At 34.9% G+C, this 21,124-nt stretch overlaps 1 protein-coding gene across 4 annotated transcripts; it reads right to left on the bottom strand.

The window, feature by feature from the left end:
* Positions 1-1,561: 1,561 nt before the first annotated feature.
* On the bottom strand, positions 1,562-11,555 carry LOC147567742 (putative AMP deaminase). 4 transcript variants are annotated; one of them, XM_086654330.1, is made up of 19 exons: positions 10,824-11,555; positions 10,402-10,571; positions 9,229-9,439; positions 8,334-8,509; positions 8,137-8,188; positions 7,918-8,045; positions 7,655-7,834; positions 7,367-7,434; positions 7,139-7,281; positions 6,128-6,189; positions 5,607-5,720; positions 5,207-5,347; positions 4,384-4,536; positions 3,992-4,045; positions 3,789-3,899; positions 3,260-3,433; positions 3,039-3,119; positions 2,857-2,955; positions 1,562-1,984 (listed from the first exon to the last, which is right to left on the bottom strand). In XM_086654330.1, exons 1-19 carry the CDS (start codon positions 11,311-11,313, stop codon positions 1,916-1,918), a joined length of 2,676 nt encoding a protein of 891 aa, XP_086510456.1. In that variant the 5' UTR covers positions 11,314-11,555; the 3' UTR covers positions 1,562-1,915. The 4 variants fall into 4 exon arrangements, with proteins under 4 accessions (XP_086510456.1, XP_086510458.1, XP_086510457.1 ...); XM_086654332.1 differs by having other exon boundaries at positions 8,334-8,506; positions 10,824-11,392; XM_086654331.1 differs by having other exon boundaries at positions 8,334-8,506; positions 9,229-9,442; positions 10,824-11,392.
* Positions 11,556-21,124: the final 9,569 nt, after the last annotated feature.

Raw genomic sequence — 21,124 nt, forward strand, 5'->3', positions numbered from 1 at the left:
AAACTGCTCCTGAAGAGTAGGCATCTATGTCAATGAACTGCTTTTGAAGAGTAAGTTCCGTGGTTGCTAGCATCAGGCACGTTACTGGTTCTGCCTTCTTCCGAACATCCTTTTTCATGCTCCTTTTGCTCAGCAGTCGAAGTAGCATCCAATATCAAAATTGTAGTGTCTAGAACGTTCAGCTTGTTTTCTGATCTAAGAATAATTCCCTGATTCCTTTCTCATTGAAGGAAGTTGTTCTCACTCAGCTTCTCCTTCTCAAGGAGTGAACAAATGGTGAAGATTTTTTTTCATATTATAAATATACGGCAGACTTGCAAAGTTAAAATTGTTATCATTTAGAAAAATTTAGTTTTACCACATTATTCAATAAAATTGTCCCTAATTGAAAAATTCAGTTTTTTCTCCGAAAACTATTGTCTTTTTCGGAACTTTTTTCACGAAATCGTTTTCCACACAAAACTGTGTTTTTTTTCACGCGACCTATTTTTCCCTCACAAACTGGTTTTTACCGTTGAAAACCGTTTCTTTTCCCGAAACCATTTTTTCCCACGAAAAAACATTTTTGTTCATAAAAACAATTTTTTCACGAAAACGGATTTTAAAAAAAAAAACTAGTTTGCAAATAACTGTTAAAAAAAACGATTCATGAAAAAGAAAAACTGTTACCGAAAAAAATGATTTAAAAAACGATTTCTGAAAGAAAAAACGACTGTTTCTGGAAAGAATGGTTCTTGAAAAAAAATGGCTTTAGAAAGAAAAAAACAGTTTCTTGGAAAAATGATTTTTGAAAAGAAAACAGTTTTCTAGAAAAGAAAGAGTTCTGAGTTTCCAAAAAAATAATTTTGTACCTGAAAAACGGCTTTTTGAAAAAAAGTTCAGAAAAAAAAAGTTTTTGATAAAACGACTTCCCAAAAAAACAGTTGGAGAAAAATAGATTTTTGCGAAAAAATTTCTCAAAAAATGATTTTTAAATAAAGGATTTTTTGAGGGGAAATATTTTCTTTAGTTGATTTTAAGTTTGAAATTTGGTCTTAATAACCCAACATTCTATCAACTCTTAGGGACTAAGGTGGGATTTTGGTCCAATAAAAAGGTTGGACTAAAGACTCCTTAGCATTCAAGTCCTAGAATTTTTGATAGTCAAGCAGACGCCATAAAGGAATTGAGATTGGGTAATTTAATAATACCTAAAGGTGTGCTTGCATTATTGTCGTTGTTAAATAAATTCAACCTTTGGAGCGTCAATAATTCGCCAACAAGTTCCTCCAATATTGTTCCATTAATTTGATTATGACTAAACAGAAATATCTTCAAGATTATTCAATTTACCAAATGAAACTATAATTCTTCCTTGTAAGAAGTTATGATCCAGGGTTCAATTCACGATTGAAGTGTAACTGCAAATTGTACTCTTAACATAGAATTAAATACATAAAAATATCTTCTCTGACAACTCTTTTAAGAAGATTCTCTAAATTATTACTTTTTATTTTTATTTTTTTGAAGCCAAACTAAAAAGATTCTCTAGATTAAATACATCTACTTCACTAAAAAGCTGTTTAGTGTTAAAAATTTGACATAAAAATAGTAGTATAGTTGCCCACCACAAAATAAATTTCTCTATAACTGACAGGGTAGGATAAATTTCTCTATAACTACAAAATAAATAATCTTAATATGTGAAAAGCGATTTCTGTATTTGTAAATTCATTGTTCACCTGAGTAACTAAACAAATAATACTTATGTGAAACCCGCCTACAAAATCACATCTTACCTCTCATGATCTTGCCTGTATAGTGCTCGTGCCAATCCTGCAGCTTGTGAACCATGATGCTGAATTTTGTATGCGAGAACCACATTAGGCCTCAGAATAAATTCAAGTCGAGATGAAATTCTATCAAATAATTGTTTTCAAGGTTCTACTTCTTCAGGAAAGGTGGCTCTTCCACAATACACAAACTGCATTTCTTCCTTCCATGTCTGCAAATTGGTGGAGATTGAGAACAAAACCACAATAAGAAAATCAACATAACACATTCAACAAATTTTTCCATAGATACCATTCACATAAACATATTAACATGTAGTTTTTAACCAAACAATGTTTCTTCTCACTTAACAAACTAAATATTCAAGTTAGCTACTTTTCTTCTTCCTTTTTTCAAATCTCTTGGATGTAGCAAATTCTCATTCTAAAACAAAAGCTCTTTTCTCACCAAAAAAAAAGAGAATCTTACTACTTCCTGATATGAGAGATCCCTTATAAACAAAAACAAGACCCATTATGACCTCAATATGTAAAACCCATTACGTCATTTTTTTCAATTTCTTCATCTATCATCAATAAAATAATAATTTGGTTTAGTAACCATTCTTAACGCAAAATCCCCATATGACAATAAATGGAGAAGAATGTTCCCCAGCTGGAGTATGATTTGCACAATGAAAACAAAGATCTTGAAGTTGAGCAGTCATCACATGGAACGTCTAAGAAAACAATTAATCACAGATGAGGTTTTAGCTCAATGGTTTACCCTTGCATTATCAAAAGGTATGTTTTAGGTATATAATAAAGGATAGGTGCTTTGTAACTTTATTTCCGATAGCCTCTTTAGGGTTCTTTTTCATGGCCTATTAGGGTTCTTTGTTTTATCCTTTAGGGCAGCTATCAATATTTCATGCTGTCCATGGAAGCTATGTACTTTTACCATCCTTATGATGTATGGATACTATGTATCCTGCAAAAAAAAGATGATCAACTGAAACCAAAATATGTTCTAATCCTTGGTCATTTTTTTGCAACGAACTGTTCTTGTACTACTCAACATGAAGTGAAAACTCTAAAACGTTACCTCATGTCGAAAAGCAATCCTCATATGTGGCACGTTTGTTTTATGAATATCATTTCCCTCTGGACCTCTTTTGAAGTATTTGTCTCCGAGCCAGTGCAACTAAGAAAAAACAAAAGAAGTTCATAACTAAACCAGACAAGTTAAAACGTCCAATGATCATAAATATTTTTCTACTTCTGTACCTTGGCCGCATGAGAAAACCCAGATTGATAAACTGAATTTCTTGCTATCTCGCATATATCACAAGCAGTGAGCTTCCATACCTGAAAAATGTGGATCTGGTAAGAGTTATCGAAGCCTAAGTGAAACCCACTTTGGTTTGGATCCAAGCGCTTGTGTCTATCCACTGAGAGAGAAGGGTCCGAATCTTGTAAAGTAAGTAAGAGTTTTAGATTAATCGAACCTGTGCTGCAACACTATATTCCTCTACAAGTGGTTCTTTGGTCAACTGAATTTGCAGAGGATCGTCACTTGACAGTGAAACATTTAAGCCACGCTGGAAGAACATGGGAAATGGGTTTCTGTGATAGTCCAGGAAAAGTGAGTTGTTGCTCAATGGTGACATAGCCAATCCGACCTGAAAAATAATGAGTAGAAGTGTACAACAGTTGAAAAAAATGAACATGAAGTGATCTATTCTAGCAACAGAGATAATATACCGAGAGCATCAGATAACTGTTGCCGAGGAATGTCATACCACATACCAGTTCACCAACTGAGAACTTTTTAATAGAAGATACATGCTATCGTATGATCAATGCCACATCAGTCTTTTGATCAAGGAACTCAACTAATTTGGTCCTATATGATAGATTGCACTAACCTACACTTCCTAGTTCCAACATATATTGATTATTGAATGGTATTCTTAAAAAGGTATCTAACAAGTGCTCCCTAGAATTATAAGATATTAGAAGTACAAAATAATGTACCTGAGCCAGGTAATACAAGTATTGCAGGACGGGAGATTTCCTAAGATTTATTCCATGTGCAATATTATGGCATAACAGGAAAGCAGCAGCCAGATGATCAGTATCTCCTGCCTGCTAACATTGATAAAAGAAATAGAAAAAGATATATGAATGGTGAGTTTGTGGGTGAATCCCGCTGAAAAACAGAAAAGACCAGAAAGAACCTCTCCGCAATGAGGCCGGAGTTTGATTATTTGCATTCCCTTAGCTGCACGGAGCTGCAAACAGGAGAGATAAATTGTCACCTCCTATGTTAACCAGCACACACTCCAAATTTACACACTTATATGCAGATTGCAGAAAGGTGATAAAAATTCCACAGTGGCTTCGGATGATGGATGTAGTGACTGGTTTGGTGACAATAGAGTCTACGTAGATATTTACTCACTATCATGTTATGTCATCCTTCATCGGTCCTTGTGATTTCAATGAATATGGCCTTGTCATATACTCTAGCATTTACTCATGCTGGATGGAATATTATACAAGTATTGAGAACACAATTAGTGGAGATACGTAGACATTTGCTATGAACTGGTAAAAGGAGAAGGCAAACCTTATTAAGTGTATAAAGATTTGCATAGCAATAATATGTGTAATATGCGTATGCAGGATTGAATTCATTCGTCCATTCAGCTGGCTTAGGCATGTGCTTAGTTGGACGTCTCTCAGGTTTACTTTCATCGTCTACAAGGTCAAACCCCACGACCTGCATCGAAAAATTAAGAATGGATTAATACTTGTTAGAAATACAAATAGAGTTAATGATAAACTTCTTATCATGTAAAGATATTGCACCAGAAGATATAGAATCCAATCTTCTCCTTCAGTATCTACATAATAGAAAAGGAGCATGGCAAGACGCCACCAACTAAACTTAATACCTATATTTGCATCTAATCAAATGAAAATAAAGTATCCAAAAACCACCACCATTCATAACAAATTTTTTAATTTCCACAAAATCGCACCCTATACTTTTTACCTTCCCAAGAAGGAATAGTGAAATTATCTCAGTCCTTACAGACACGACCTCTGAGGTATGTGTTGAAATGGTTTTAGTGCAAAAAACTGAATTTCTATTATTTGTTCTAACCTAACAACATATAGAAGTCAAAAGTCAAGATCGAAGATTCTCATTTGTGAGAGTAAATCCTGTAAGCCTAGCCTCTACTTCAGTATGTGAGGTTTCCCCAAGTTAGTCACGGATCTTTCATTCTTGTTGACTTGTGTTCATTCTAGAATCAATATTGCTCGAGTTTAATACATAACAAAGGTCAACTATAAAATAGAAAGTAACAAAGCTAAGCATCTTCAGAAAATATTTTAGATGCTGAAGGAAAACTAGAATTAACATAGAAAATTTGAAAAAAATATACCTGCTTTAGGAACACATGTAGCTGAGGATGAGAATTTGGATCGACTGTGACTTCAAAAAGAGGAATGAAGACATTATCTAAAATATTCTGGAAGGATGTAGCAGTTCCCATGTTCCGGTAAATATTGTACAAGCGAGGTAGCTGAAAAAAAAAACAAGAGCAAAATCCCTAAGCTAAGAAATTAAGTTACAGGTTTTAAGAGAATAAAAACTCTTGAAACAATGTGCAACAAACCAATAATCTTCAAAATTCTACGGAAAGCAAGCAAGAAGTTGTCTCTAAAGTCCCAGTAACTACAAAATTCTACATTCCAGCTGATTTACTCACTTTTTATCTACTGCTTCAAGGAAAACACGTTTTGCTTGAATGGGAAACTTTTTTAAGCAGATGGGTGACAAACCTGAATTAACCAAACCGCGTTTTCACTGTGAAGCTCATTGTTAATGAACCAACTAGCCAACTGATCCCACTCACTTTGTTTCCTTCCGTAGATGGATACCCGATACTCAGCCATCTAATATTCAGAGAGTTGCTGGAATTAGATAAATACTTATTAACAAACTCTTTTTCTATTGATTTTAACACGCTCTTTTTAAAAGTAGTATCTATTTCAACGCGATAAACATATCCTTGAATTTGTTTAATTTGCAGAATAGGAGTGCGAGCAGAAAAAAATCTAAAAGGTGTACAAGGTGGAAAGGATGTTCTTTATTCAGGAGCATTTAGTTACCTTACTTTACAAATCTTCTTGTTATCCTGTCTATTGTAAAAAGAGGCAAACTATAAAGTTCTCTCTGGTCCCCTGTTTTTTCCAAGGTAATCTTGGTACACTTATCCTATCCTACTAGGAGTATAATTTTACTCTCTAAATAAAATGAGATTTTCCAGTATTAGAAATGGTAAAAATGTAGTTGAAAAAACCTGGTATTTGCTTGCTTCAAGATCAGATAAAACTTCCTTAGTGACTTCAGCCAGAAAGCGCCCTGAAATGTTTGTTTGAAAAACACAATCACATCGTAGTCGTGCGAAAGTAAAATCCAGTATAAACTTAATTTTAGATGAAACAATCTGTCAACCATATCTTGATGTATATTACATGCTTTGTCCTCAGATAACGTCAATCTATTTTATATTCTATCATCTTTGTTACTGTTACCCGGAGCCTAAGTTCTCTGGAGTAAAAGAGACAAAGAAAACAAAAACATATGAACTATATAATAATATAGTAAACCTGTGTCTAAAAAATGAAATGTATAAATGCACTCAGATAGTCATGAGTCGTGGAGTGAATCAGATAATCTATCATCTGATTCACTCGGTGTATGTTAAAAGGAATTGATGATAAATTAATTAAAACACTAAAGTTTTAAGCATTTACTAACAGACAACATGAATCAAGGTTCAAGAACTAGTTGTTTCCATGCATCAACTGAGATACCCTGAAATAATTGTTAGCATAAAAATTGGATTATCACTTCAGTACTTACTAATCAAGAGACTTAGGTTGTGTTTCATACTCTGTTTGGCCTTTTTGTAAGGATAATAGTTTTCCTAGAAATTTTAGTTATTCACATGCTGAAAATTTTATAGGGAAACGTTCCTCTGTCAAGGCGTCAATGACCAATTTTATCTAACGGGAAAATTGCGAATCGTCCATAAATTTGGATTTGTACTGGTATGTAAGTAAATAGCAAATATAGTCCAAGTAATAAATGCCCAGGTTTCATTGGGTTCCCAATTCTAATATGATCCCCATGCCCCATTTCACAGAAATGGATTGCTGCCTCAAAAATATTTGCCCCACCACAAAGAGTAACAAAATTAAAGGACCTGACATAGGAAGGACATCAGATCGCTAAAACTACTATTTGACAATTATCCTTTAGCGATAAGCTTCAAAACTATTTTACTTCTATTGTATACTCCCCAAACCTTGTATAAGATTATCCTGTTTGAGGAAAATCTCTCTGAGTCTGCTCTGTCCACAAGGATTATATTTGAGATTAAATTTGTCGAAACGATGAAATGTATTTTTATCAGCATGCACATCCAACAAATCAACATTGAGGTCATATCTGCAAATGCCATTTGAAAGTATTAAAGCGATGAGTAAATAATAATTATTGGAACCATTTTCAATTGAAGAATTGAAACTTATACCCTGTCAGATCCAAACTTTCAAATACTTCTTTTAGAGTAAGATATTTTCCATCGCGGAAAATGACAACCTGCATATTAAATTTAATAATTATCATAAATCAAAGAAGAAATAGATAAATATCATCAGTTTAAAAAAGAAGATAAAAATGATATAATCCATCTTTGAAAATGATACGTTTTATTTTTAATTTTAATGGGACATTAACTATTTATGACAGGGCAAGTAGAGTAATCAAAGCTGGCAATTGCTCTCGGGGAGAAAAGAAAAAGTCGGAAAGGACGTTTTACCTCATCAGGTTCTTTTCTTAATTTTGACTTTATGAAGCGTAGAAGATGCTTCTGATTCATGCAAGCAGAATGATGCACATGGGTATCAACCTTTCGAACATTATAAAAGTCACGATGGGGTGCACTCTTTTGAGCCAAAAATTCTCGATCTGCATTGACTAGTATATGCAGACGAAACTTCTGCAGAGCACAGAGGGAGAACGTTAAATTATTTGCAACATTTTTCACAAAAAGTAATATAAAATTTTGTTAGAATTCTATACCTCCTCGAGAAGACGTAAGCGATGATGACATGCCGTGCGGACAGTTCCAAGCGATATAACTCTTAGTATGTGATGCATGTCAGTGAAAAATTGTGTTGAACTTGCAACTGGATACAGCTCTTCACTTGCTAAAGAAACATTCAAAGAAGCCAAACAATTTTCACAGGAACAAATTATAAAAATGACTGAACTAAGAAAACAAATTATAAAAACCCTTACCATCTTTGTTTGCATAAACATGGACAACCCCATCCTCCATCTTGAAATAATGCTGGTGTTCAGAGAAGAAAGTATAACATTATTAAGTGCTAGAGCACGAGAAATGACTGGATTAAGAAAAGAGTGACTAAGATTTCAGGTATGAACCATGAATTCGTACTTCAGAAAACTGCACTCGGGAAGAACTATGAACATACCTCAGTTGGTTCAGCAGGTTCAAAATGAAAAGGATCACTGTTAGGAGGTGGAACACTAGATTTCATATTTGATTCTTTCAGCCATGGAACGCTTTCCCTAAATACATATTTCTCCCGCAATTCTAAACACTCACGGATCATCATACATACTTCTTCATCTTCTCCTTTTGGTGCTTCTAATAAGAAAAAATAACATGGAGAGGAAATTGTTTCAGCAACACCAAGATGATAACCAAAGTGATAAACTAGAATAGTGACAAAAATATTTTCTTGTCTCCAAAATACTGTCTGCATAACCTATAAGATAAATTTAATCCCAGAGCAAAATAAATGAAAGGAAACAAAACCAACAAGAAGTCGGTGACACCAGTCCAAATTCAAACCCAAAAAAAGGAGAAAAGATAAGGTGACTTGCATCTTCAGTTGTAGCTATATATAGTCAAGAAAGTCTTTTCAAGAACAAAGATGGATTAAATTCTCATGTAGATTTTAAATTTCAATATCCTGACACTAACATATTAATCCAATAATTCTTAGAAGAGATAAAGTATTATTTACCATATTTGAATGCTTTACTGGTTCTTACTTGATCCACTTGGATTTATGTCATTGGCCTAGTCCTAAAGATACTGCAAAAGAATGTCAAGTGTATGATATTATCTTATAGGTAATAAGTCCTGTATCAAGGGGGTATAGATTAACATGGGATATCAATAGTTCAGTGAGAGTGACAACTCAGTGATTCAATTGCAACAGGCCTGTATAATTTATCCACAGTAATGCATACTATCAGCAAGAGAAACCTTATTCATCAGTTGTCAGACATTTAACATAAAATAGAACTACCACAGGAAAATGCATTAATGAGAACACCAAGTTAAGGAAGTCGAAATACCATTTATTGTATTATACGGAGGAACATAGACATCTGTAGCATCTGTCCTTACAATGTGCGCTGGAGCAACCACAACTTTTTGATGTTCATAAGGATTTGTTTTACCGACTGATTCACTCATTGTAGGAACCACTTCAGGCTCCTGATAAAGACCAGCAGTTGCAACTCCGGATGAAACAACTATTGAATCTTGAACATTGGATCTTGAATCCTGCTACATCAAAAACTAAATGAACTCACTCATTTTGCATCTTCAATTCTTCATATTTAAAAACTAGTTTCAAATATTGTTCTGTTGGATGTTGTAGACTTGTAGCCAACAAATAGTGCAAGCAAGATTTTTTAGACACATTAAGTATCAAGAAGCGAGCTACAAGAAGTATTTACAACTCTTTTCGAGTACTGTTACGTTATCAACTCATCATGTCTTCAGATAATACCCTTTACAAAGAGAAAAACGCAGGCTGCATACAACCACCAACACATCAGAAACTGTGATTCTTCTCAAATCGAAATATCACATACACCATCAGGAACACTTCAGTTCTAAAACTCCTAACTTATTTAAACTAAACAAGTACTAATGATATGCAGAAAATTCTTCATAACCGTCTTATAGTTACAAAATAAAGGTCATTTGTAACATGGATGACCCTATTTTTAGATGTCTGATATTCTAATACTTGGACATTCCCCTCAAAACTCAACTCCACTTTATTGGGTATAAGTGAGATTTTGTGTCTATATCTTTGTAGTTTGTACGACCAGGACCATAAAATACCACTCTAGATTATGTGTAATATAAAAATGATTCATCAAAAAGTAAGAAATTGGAAGTAAGAATAGATGCCTAAATAACTAAGATAGCAGACTATACATATATGTGTCTGTGTGTTAAAGCCATGTTCCCATTTTGTACTTCTCCAATCACCGCGTCCAACATATTGTACCAGTGTCAAACAACTATAATCTGTGTCCTGTAACACATCTATAATCTGTGAACAATACCCAATTACCCATGTAAGTATCCTGTAACATATCTATAATCTGTGAACATGTAATCCAATACATGGTATTCACCCTGCATATGTATTAGATACCATCTGAAAGGCATTGAATTAAAAGTAAGGGCAAAAGCTGAAATTTAGCATCACTAACGGGAGGAGAACCTACATTATCATAATTGAGAACTTGATCCTCATCATTTGATGGTAACTCGTCTTCATCATCAGAGTCCTCTAAACTTTCAAATCCAGTACCAGCTGCAGATTTTGGAGTAGATGGTAACCCAATAGATGTCAACCTTGTTGTTGAACCAGATCGCATAAGCGACTGATCACCGCCTGCAAATGCAAAATCAAAAATGATGTTTTGGGTTTTTAGAGTATCAGCATAAAGTCATAAAAACTACAAAAGACACGAGTATAATATGCACGGATGAAGTAGCATGACTAGAAGTAGAGAACTTTGACGCTGCTTGGATACTTTTTAATTTACCAAATAAAGGGGATTACAAAAAATCTGAAAACCCAAACAATTTCCTCAGTAAGATAAGCTAAAGAGATGAACTTTTTCAAGGAATCAAGAACTCATACCATCCTTTTTTGCAGTTTGCAGAGGCGGAAGTCCATCGGGAATAGAATTGAGATTGCTGAAAGAAGAACATTGAGACAATCGCACTGGATGATTCTCATTGACGAAACGGTTAGCCAATAACGCCACATTAGGCAAAGAAGACGACATTCTGTAACGAAGTAAGCCATGTTTATCTAATGACCTAGAAAAAGTCTGATTCCATAAACTTCCATCATCAATATCTTCATCTGAATCAACATCTTTATCTTCCTCCACTACGTCTTCACCGTCATACACAACAACTTCCTCATCATAATCGTCACTGATAAACTTGGATAGGTTTCTCTTACTCTTCTTAACAGGAGAGTTACGAAGCTCAATTAGACGTTCAAGTATCTGATTAACGCTTCGCTTGTGGATGTAAAAAGCGGAGATAGCCATAAATGAAGCTCCAACAAGAGCAGCCACAGCTAGTTGCAGAGACGATGGTGATGAACGAGATGAATCCATCGCGTTCGTTCTTGTTTTAATTTTGAAGAACTGAACAAAGAAAACCCTTTTGACGGTTAATTATAAACAGTGAACACCTAAGAAAGTTGGGATACTGAGGGCTAATATAGACGGCTGAGATTGATTTTCATTGCCACGTTTGTACATTTTCCAACGGGGAATCTGTCAGTTTGCGGCGCTCCGATAAAGTGACGCAATGATACTCTCCACAAGTCCACAAGTCCACAACCCACCCCCAACCCCATACCACAACAGGCTGACGTGGCATATGGTGGGGTGGGGGGGGGGGGGGGGGGGGGTAGTGAAGTAGAAAAATGATGCTATGCGAGGGCACTTTCGAGGGCGGATCTTGGCGGGTGACGTGACCGACAAGATTTAGAGAGAGAAAGCGTCTTGGCGGATGACGTGGTCGGCGAAAGGGAGAAAGTGTCTCGAGCGGGTGATGTGGCTAGCAAGATTTAGACTAAAAAAGTGAAAACTTTTTCTCCCAAATCTCGTTTGGACAGTGGTCAGGTCATATGATTGAGATTCACCCTAGAGAATGATCGGACATAGTATCTCGGTTGTAAAGTATAAGAATGGTCTATGAAACCAAGAAATTTAAAGCTCGACTGACTCTACTACAAAAACGGGGCAAGTGGTATTGGCATCCCGCTTGATTCTGCTAGTCAGTATTTACCTGAGATACCCAATTGCTAGTAGAAAAATTCCATAATATTGCTTCATACAATTAAATTGTGCGAATAATATTTTAAATCAGAAGTGAGATGGGGATATCTTTAGTTTTATCATAAAATTAAGTCGAAAGTCGTTAAACGTCCTAAAGTGGACCAATTTTCGGATTCAAAATGAGTCAAAATAGCTTACAAATAAACGTTATTACTAATGATGTCTAAAAATGATTTTAGGTTATTACACAGATAATGAAGAATCAGCGAACCAAATAATGAACTTTTCCTCGTATTTTCGAGGGGCAGAGCCTGCAAAAAACATAGAAACCTCTATGATGCTCAACTTAATAGGGTATTTTTGTAGTTAAAAAATTAAATTCAGAGTCGGAGTTTAAAAGTTGAATCTTCGATGATTCAGTAAGGGCTTAGGGCAAACCTGGTACGGTCATATAGACTCGGTTGATTGACTATGATGATCAGTTGAGATGTTACGGCGATGAAGCACCAACTTAGATGAAACCACGCTTTGATGGTCGTCAAAAGAATAATTTTCCTTGATTCTATATCTTTCGGATTTGTTGGATCTTTTCCCGCGAATGGCGAATTGTATATATTGATTCTGACATGTTTTAACCATTCACGTCACCTAGCTTGAATCAAGCTTTCCTTAAAGTTTGGACGGACCTTGTTTGTTTAGTTGATCGTTATTTTCTCTTTACTAGATCACAGATTAGGTCAGGTATTAGGTTGGGTAAACTGTAACTCGAATTCGCCTTACCGTGTCTTGAGGCAAGACATACTGGAAATTAAAATTATTCAATTTCCGAATGATGAAAGAACATAATTTGCACAGACAAAAGAGAATGAAGAAGACCAATACATGAATTTAATTACTTCCACTTGACTTGTTGAAATTAAACTACCAAGGCTGATCTATTTATAGACCAAAATTTTAACCTACTAACTATAAGCACTACTAATATGATCACCACTAACTTATCAATTAACTCTACTAAAGAAAATAACTTATCACTAAATTGACCCAATAATTACTTAATTAAACTACTCATACATTTGCATTTACATAAATGTAACACTCTCCCTTAAACTCAAACTTTATAACGCCCATCATGATCTTCAACTCGAAAAATGAATCAAACTTTAGTGATTTAGTGAAAATATCAGTCATTTGTTCTTCTGACTTGCAAGACTTCACATCAATGTCTTTGCTCTTCACAAGCTCACACATGTAATGTTTTTTTATATCAATGTGTTTATTTCTTCTGTGAAATACTAGATTGTTTGTTAAAGCAATGGTTGACTAATTTGTTGTCAGAAAAATAGTTGTAGGGGATTCTTAAATCTGATTCAATTTATCAAGTAGGCGTCGTAAACAAACAGCTTGACTTGCACATGAAATTGTAACTATTGATGGATCATGAAAATGTACCATCTCAGTCGTTTAACTTAGGCGAGTTAGTGCATTTCAAGTCTTTATTATAATAAAATGATTCATTTGGTTGATTAGGTGTATTGTATGGAGTTAAGAGCGAAAAACTGATAAAAACGGGCGAGATGTACACAAAGGGCAGTTTGGTCATTTGGGGTCAAGGATAGTCTGGTAAATTTGGTCAAGATCAGTACAAGGGTTAAAAGCAGAGTCAAAGACGAACACGTGGGAGAAAATAGAAATCAAATCGGAGTCCGGATGGGTAAGATATGTGAAGTCAGAGGTTGAGTCAAATAACGTTGACCATCGGGACAAGTTCGGGATCCATTTGAAGAAGTTGGAAATGCGCAATCTAGGAGGGAGTTTCAACTTAATTCCGTGGGACGCGAAGTACCAGATCCGCATGGGCTTTGATCGCGGCAAGTTAAATGTGTAGTCCCAAACCCGTTGGATCATCAAGATCCGTGCTGTCCTAATCTGACGACTTCTGTCTTTGTTGCTCTTTAGTTCAATGCTCCGCATCACACCGAATCATAAGATTTGAGGCCCTAACAGACAAAGCACGTGATTCTCTCTCTAATTACCTAAAGCCGACAAGTGTCCATCTATTCCTTACAAGTCCCTCCCGAAATTACCTTTATGCCCCTCTTTTCTTGTTTAACTTTATTTTCAACCTATAACTAATTGACAAGTGACAATCTTTTCACCGCAACTCCCACTAGAAATTCCATATTTGACCCCAATTGTACTCATTGATTCTTAGTCAATATTTGCCTATTTCTTGGAAATAAAGTAACTACATCTTTCCATTTTTACCCTTTTCGACCTTATCCTCTAAAACCCTAGCCACCGACCAATATAAATAACTATTTTCTTCTCATTATTGGGTAGACTAAAATCCCTCTCAATTCCTTCTCTATTTCTTTTTCTAATCTATTTCCTCTTTCTCTCTCTACCTTTTATTTTAGTTCTAACAACATAAATCTTAGCCTCCATCATTCTTTTTTATTACTCATACTATTCTAATTTCTTCTCAATTCCTTTCTAATCTACCTATCTTTGTAAATCTTTTTCTTCTCTTCACACAATTTCTTTCTTTCTTCATTTTCTTTTCTAAAATCCAGTTTCCCTCGTCAACCAAAGATCTAGCACTTAGAATTTGGAGCATAATTTGGATCATACTTGGAGAATATTTTGGAGCAAGGATTTGGGTGATTTTTTTTTTTTGTCTCATTTATTTTCATGTATTTTGTTTTATCAATATATGTCTTTAAATGTAATGAGTAGTTAATCTTGTATCTAGGATTTTAGAGGAAACCATATTTGATCTTTCTAGATATATGTTATTGATTAATAAATCCTACTATTGAGCTTTAATGTCTATTAATTGTCATTTCATATAGATTTTATGATCTTTTCATTGTTCATGCTTCATAATTAGATATTTCATGCTTTTGTTAAGTTATTAGATAGGATATGCTTGTTAGATGATGAATGATAGTTAAGGAGTATAGTCTTTATATGATAGTGTATTTTTAAATGTGTTAATGAAGAATATCTTCTGAAATCTAAATAGTTCATTATGTTAGATTTTGAGTTATATTGAAAAAAGGGTTAGTTAATTAATTTCATGCATTAGGAAGTCAATTTAATTGGTGGAATAAAAAAACCCTAGATTTCTTTCCCATCTTGATCTCCTTCGTTTTAGTTTATTATGTTTATTTTTTAAAATCATTTTCCAAAACCAAATCGAATTAATGAAGGGGTGTTTATTTAAGACTTGAAGCGAATTTACTTATGCCTTGAATCGATATCCGGACTTCCAGACTAACTATAACTTGATCCATTATACTTGCGGGAATAAACCCATTTTGGGCCTATCAGCTATACATTCAGGTTCTGCAATTGAGAATGCTTTTATCTGTCGTCTCTTTGATAACCAAGAAAATACACCTGAGCCAAAGTGAAATAAGAAAATTAAAAGTGTATTAAAATTATCAGTATGTGAATACAAAATTCCATCAGTTTGCGTACCTATGATGTGCCTCAAAGTTCTTTTGCCTATAAATGTGTTTGACAGGAATTATCCATGAAACTACTAAACTTGCTCCAAATATAATATCAGGGAGTAAATCAAATAACGAAAACTACCAACTAGACTTCTATGATAAATTGGATTTACAAATTCGCCCTTACTACTATAGTCTAAAGATTGTCTTGATTCAATTGTAGTCTTGATTGCATTATAATTTTCTATTTGAATTGTTTCAAGATATCTATAGCATTTTTTTTCTATGATTCAAAAATTTATTTTCCTGCTTGCAAGACTTTGAGAATGAGAAAATATGACATAAGCGACAATTCTGTCTTATCAAATTTGTTAGTCATTGTCTCATTCAAATCTCCAAATATTATTATAACACTCCTTGTGAATATCGAACCATCTACATGTAAACATACAATGATGATATTTCTATGAGAATTGAATTTGATATACCTAGTAGACTCATAAGGACATTTTCCAAAACCACTTTCTAAAAAATATGTATCAACATGAGTGTACCAATATTTCATTAAAAAAAAAACATGAGTGTACCAAACCTTCGATCCCTGTTTCAATCCATAAAGAATACTTTTAATCCTTAACACGTACCTTGTCTCCTAACATCTTTTAACATAACCAGGAGGTTGATCAATATGAGTGTACCTTGTCTTCCCAACCATCTTTTAAACATATAACAATATTACCTTTACCCATAATTGACACTTTTAATTTGTTTTCAAATTTTATATATCCACATTTTGATTCATCCAACTAGTAAAATAATTATTTCTTACCACACATATGGTTATTGCATCATGTACCCAAGTACCATTTGTCTGAATTATCATCTTCATTAACACTACAAGCTAATAAAAATATTCCCTTTCTTCTACCAAAGAATAATCTTCATGAATTCCTCAAGTTAATAAAAGAGTTTGTCCCTCTTCTACATCATCTTGAACAAAGTTAGCATGCTCAGAAAGTTTCTTGCAAAGTTTAACTCTACATTCTAATATATGATGACCAAATTTTCTGAAACGAAACATCGAACTTTAAATTTTTCATACTTTTTTTTTTGGATTCCTTACAATGGGTTCTTCCTTTTTGTCGGTAGGTGCTCCACCACTAGAACCACCATTTTCAAACAGTCACTTTGCTTTGAAAAAGTTCTTCTATATGCCTTTCAGCAGCTCCCTAGATCATCTTATGTTCATGGGAACATAATAAACTCATTAAACCTTCAACTAACATAAATCAGATGTCCTTTCCTTTCTTGATTACAACAACAATATATGGTTGATTGATGAGACATGAAAATGTCCCATCTGAATCTCTTAACTTAGGTCAGTTAGTCCAATTCGAGCGGTTACTCTGATGATTTGTTTTATTTTCTTTCTCAGGTATCTTTACGGAGTTCTGTGTGAAAAACAGATGAAATCGGGAGAAATAGATGTTGGGGACACCCTGGTCATTGGTTGATTCTGGTAATTTTGGCCAATATAGATACTGGGATGAAACTAGAGTTCAAGACGAACTGGTGGACGAAAACGGAAGTCAAATCGGAGCCCGAATGAGAGAGTTAGACTAAGTCAAAGTTGTATTCATAACCAGTTGACCAGAACAGAGTAGGCCACGTGTTGACGACAGAATGGAAGATCGGACGATCATCGGCACATGTGGGATAATGTCAGGACGTTCAGAAGGGCACTTGGGTGATTTTCGGGACAACATAAGGCTCTGATTTAGTGTAACGCGGTGAGCAAGATATCGGTGATCCCCAACTGATCCAGCGAACCCTGTGGCGACACGTCTTCAGTTACACAATTCGACGCCTACCTCGTTTTGCTACGCTGAGCCGCGAAACACCTTAGCCGCCTCGATCTCCAGCCAGCAACACGGGATTGACACTCTCCCTTTAATTTGGAAAGTTATCTTTTTCTCTTCTCTGATTTTAGAGAGAGAAAAGAAAGTTGTTATTTCCTTCTTTCATACAAACCAAGAATGGGAAGTATGAGAAAGTTAGATAAAGCTCTCGGCTGGAAGATTGAAACAGAGAAGGAAAGATGGGCGTTAATAGGTAGATTCAGTCGATATTTATGTAATTGAAGATAACACGGTATTTGATTGAGATCAGTGAGTTATTGAAGAGGATATTTCCAAATGAGAAAGAAACTAGGCTTGTCTCTTCTATATAAATAACAGGAACAGAGACCTAAAGGGTATCACGGTTTTGAGAGACGACTAAAGAAACAAAAACAGAGAGTCATCTATCATCATCACTCGTTTTCTTTTATTTTTCTTTTCCCATTTTTTGTATTCACTTTCTTTGTGAGAGAGAGAGAGAGATTGTAGAAAGAGAAAGAGAGAAATTACAGAAAAAGAAGAAGACATTCGGATTTACTTTGTTATTTATCTTGTTCTTGCTTTACTGTTCCTGTTAGTGAGAAAGAGAAACAAAGAGAGTGAGGAAGAAACAGAAAGTTAGAGAGAGAAAAAGAGTTGGAGAAGACGAGAAAATCGTTTTCCATCAGGGGTGCGTTTGTGTCAGTGAAAAATCAGAAGGAAATCGTTTCCAGCAAGGAAAAAAAGTCTGTTTTCTCCTCTCTCTCTTTACTTTATTTTCCAATTTTTTTTATAATGTCCATGAGTAACTAACTCTTTTATCTAGGGTTTTAAATGAAGTGCATCATAACTATTTTCTCGATACACTTTACAAACAAGTTTTAATTGTTTTTAATGATAAAATCTTCCGGATTTTTAGACCGTTCATGGACTAGAATCTGAGTTATATAAGGAATTCGCTAATTAAATCTAAATAAATTGTCGTTAGAATTGTTAAGAGGACGGATTCGAAAACCCTAGGTTCTCCCATTTCTTGAATTTTATATCATTTAAGTTTATTTGTTATCTTTATTTGAATTATATCATCAAAACCAAGTTGAAATCTAAGTTAGAATTAAGGTCAGAATTTGAGTTTGACTAAGTCTCTGAGGAACGAACCGGTCTTAACGGAATCTATTACAACTTGACACCCGTGCACTTACGGGTGTAGACCTATTTAAGAAACTTTTTAGGCCCATCATTGATGTGCCCAAAAAGGATACACCCGCAAGTTTACGGGCATTAAATAATAAAATCCGGTAAGACCAGGGCCAATCCGCAGGGACTAGTCCAACTTATTGTAAAACTTATAACTAACACAGTTTTTCTTCGAAATTGGCTTTGTGATGAGACGATAAAGTAACAAACATAATAAAACAACGAAAAGATAATTAATAGAGAAACTTACGAGGAGAAAACTTAAGGTTTCGGAATCCACCTTAACATGTATACATCTTGACTTAATGAATGACAACTCAAATCTTCTTCTTTTTTAAGGGAAGGTAACCAATTATACAAACCCTTAGAAAATCATAATTTTTTAGAACAAATACACCTAATCTTTTAATTTCAAAACACACATTCAAAAAGATACTCAAAATATGATGAGCTATCAAAACCTAAGCATGACATCAAAGACAACAAGTCAAAATATAAAACATCAAAACATAAGCATAACTATTGAGAGAGAGATATCATGAAATAAGTGAGAAGAAATCAAATTTATGATATCAAACCATCTCGAAGATATTCATTGTGAAAAGAAGGCAAAATATTGATGCAAAGCTAAGGTTTCATCCCAACCCTAGATTAGATTATTAGCTACTCATGTTCGAACAAAACTTGAGATTCAAAGTTAAATGAAAATAAACTTACATGATTTGAAATACTGAAAATCTCAATCCAATCGATAGGAGTAACTTCACATAAGCTATTTTGCTATTGGGATATTTGAACCTAGTAAGTATGAAACAACAAGAGGAAAAAATGGAAAAAGAACGTGACTTTTCTCATTGAAAATTATTTTCCCTCCGGCAGCCAAACGTATCCCTGAAGAAAAATAATTTTCCAGCAACACTCCCGAACCAAATGGGTCCTTCATCTCAAATATTGGAAAACGTTTATTTTGTCCCTTTCATGAGAAGGAAACTTATTTCTGTTTTTAAGTTAAGACAAGCAGGATACTCGGTTTTATTTGAGGATGATGTTTTAATAAAGAAGAATGGTCAGATCATATGTTCTGGTTTTGAAATAACGGTTTATATTTGGCTAATCCATCTCCATGCGAAATGTTTAATAATGATATGTCATCTTCATCATCTAAGAAGGGAAAGATAGATTCAGACTCTATTTACCTATGGCATTTGAGGTTGGGTCATATCGGGCAAGACAGGATTCGTAGACTGACAGTCAGTGGATTGTTGGACTCATTGTCTAATGATCCCACGCCAACATGCGAGTCTTGCATCGAAGGAAAATTGACCATGAAACCATTTAATGCCAGGGGGTATTGGGCTTCCGAGCCACTTGAGTTGATTCACACCGATGTTTGTGGTCCAATGAACATAGCCGCCAGAGGAGGACATTTGTATTTCCTTACCTTTACAGATGACTATTCTAGGTACGTATACATTTACCTAATGCATCATAAGTCTGAGACTTTTGGGAAATTCCTTGAGTTTAAGGCTGAGTGTGAAAAGCAATTGGGTAAGCTCTTAAGGACACTTCGATCTGATCGAGGTGGTGGGTATCTATCTGACGAGTTCTCTGATTACCTATCAAGGGAAGGTATTGTTTCACAACTTTCAGCACCAGGATGCCCTCAGCAGAATGGAGTAGCTGAAAGGAGAAACCGAACCTTACTTGACATGATTAGGTCGATGATGAGTTATTCTTCTTTACCAATGTCGTTTTGGGGATATGCCCTGGAAAGTGCAGTTTATATACTGAATTTGGTTCCATCTAAGGCAGTCCAAAAGACAACCCATGAGTTGTGGACAGGTAGAAAACCTAGTTTGAGACACTTGCATATATGGGGGTGTCCAGCACACGTGCGAGTTGGAAAGCCTAGTAAGATAGAACCAAGGTCAGAGGTCTGCATTTTTGTGGGATATCCAAAAGGGACCAAGGGTGGTTTATTCTATAGTCCAGCTGATGAGAAAGTTCTTGTTTTCACAAGTGTTGTCTTTCTTGAGAAGGAATATATGATAGATTACATGCCAAGGAGCCAATTAATCCTTCATGAGTTACTAGTAGATAAGTCACAGATGGTATGTGATTCCAATCGCACAAACGTTACCGATGAACCAGAAGAAATAATTTTACCTAACCCGGTCAGTGAGCATGTGCTTTGTCGTAGTGGGAGAATCATAAGATCTCCAGACAAATTAGTATACCTTGGGGAGTGTATTCAGAAGATTCTAGAGGAATCTGAGGCAGATCCATTATATTACAAAGAAGCTACAGAGGATGTAGACGCTCAACATTGGAAAGAGGCAATGAAACGGGAAATTGAATGAAGTGTGACAACTTGTGAAACTACCGGCACATATTATTCCAATCGGGTGCAAACGGGTTTACAAGAGAAAAAGAGGACAGGATGGAAAGGTGGAGACCTACAAGGCAAGACTAGTGACCAAGGGGTTCATACAAAAGGAAGGAGTTGACTATGAGGAGACTTTTTCTCTAGTAGTTAGACTGAAGTCTATCATAGTACTCTTGGCGATTGATGCTTACCATGATTATGAGATTTGACAGATGGATGTG

Source organism: Eschscholzia californica, unplaced genomic scaffold, assembly GCF_041429995.1.
Source record: "Eschscholzia californica isolate CP2 unplaced genomic scaffold, dmEscCali1.0.p SCAF_1, whole genome shotgun sequence".
NCBI lineage: Eukaryota > Viridiplantae > Streptophyta > Magnoliopsida > Ranunculales > Papaveraceae > Eschscholzia > Eschscholzia californica.

What these genes read in the sequence shown, in the direction of transcription:
- LOC147567742 (XM_086654329.1), bottom strand. Translation starts at nt 11,313, where the DNA reads ATGGATTCATCTCGTTCATCACCATCGTCTCTGCAACTAGCTGTGGCT. An exon ending in GCAAACTGCAAAAAAGGATG is followed by an intron (nt 10,572 to 10,823) that starts GTATGAGTTCTT and finishes TTGCATTTGCAG; the next exon opens with GCGGTGATCAGTCGCTTATG. An exon ending in ACTTGTATTACCTGGCTCAG is followed by an intron (nt 3,434 to 3,788) that starts GTACATTATTTT and finishes ATTATTTTTCAG; the next exon opens with GTCGGATTGGCTATGTCACC.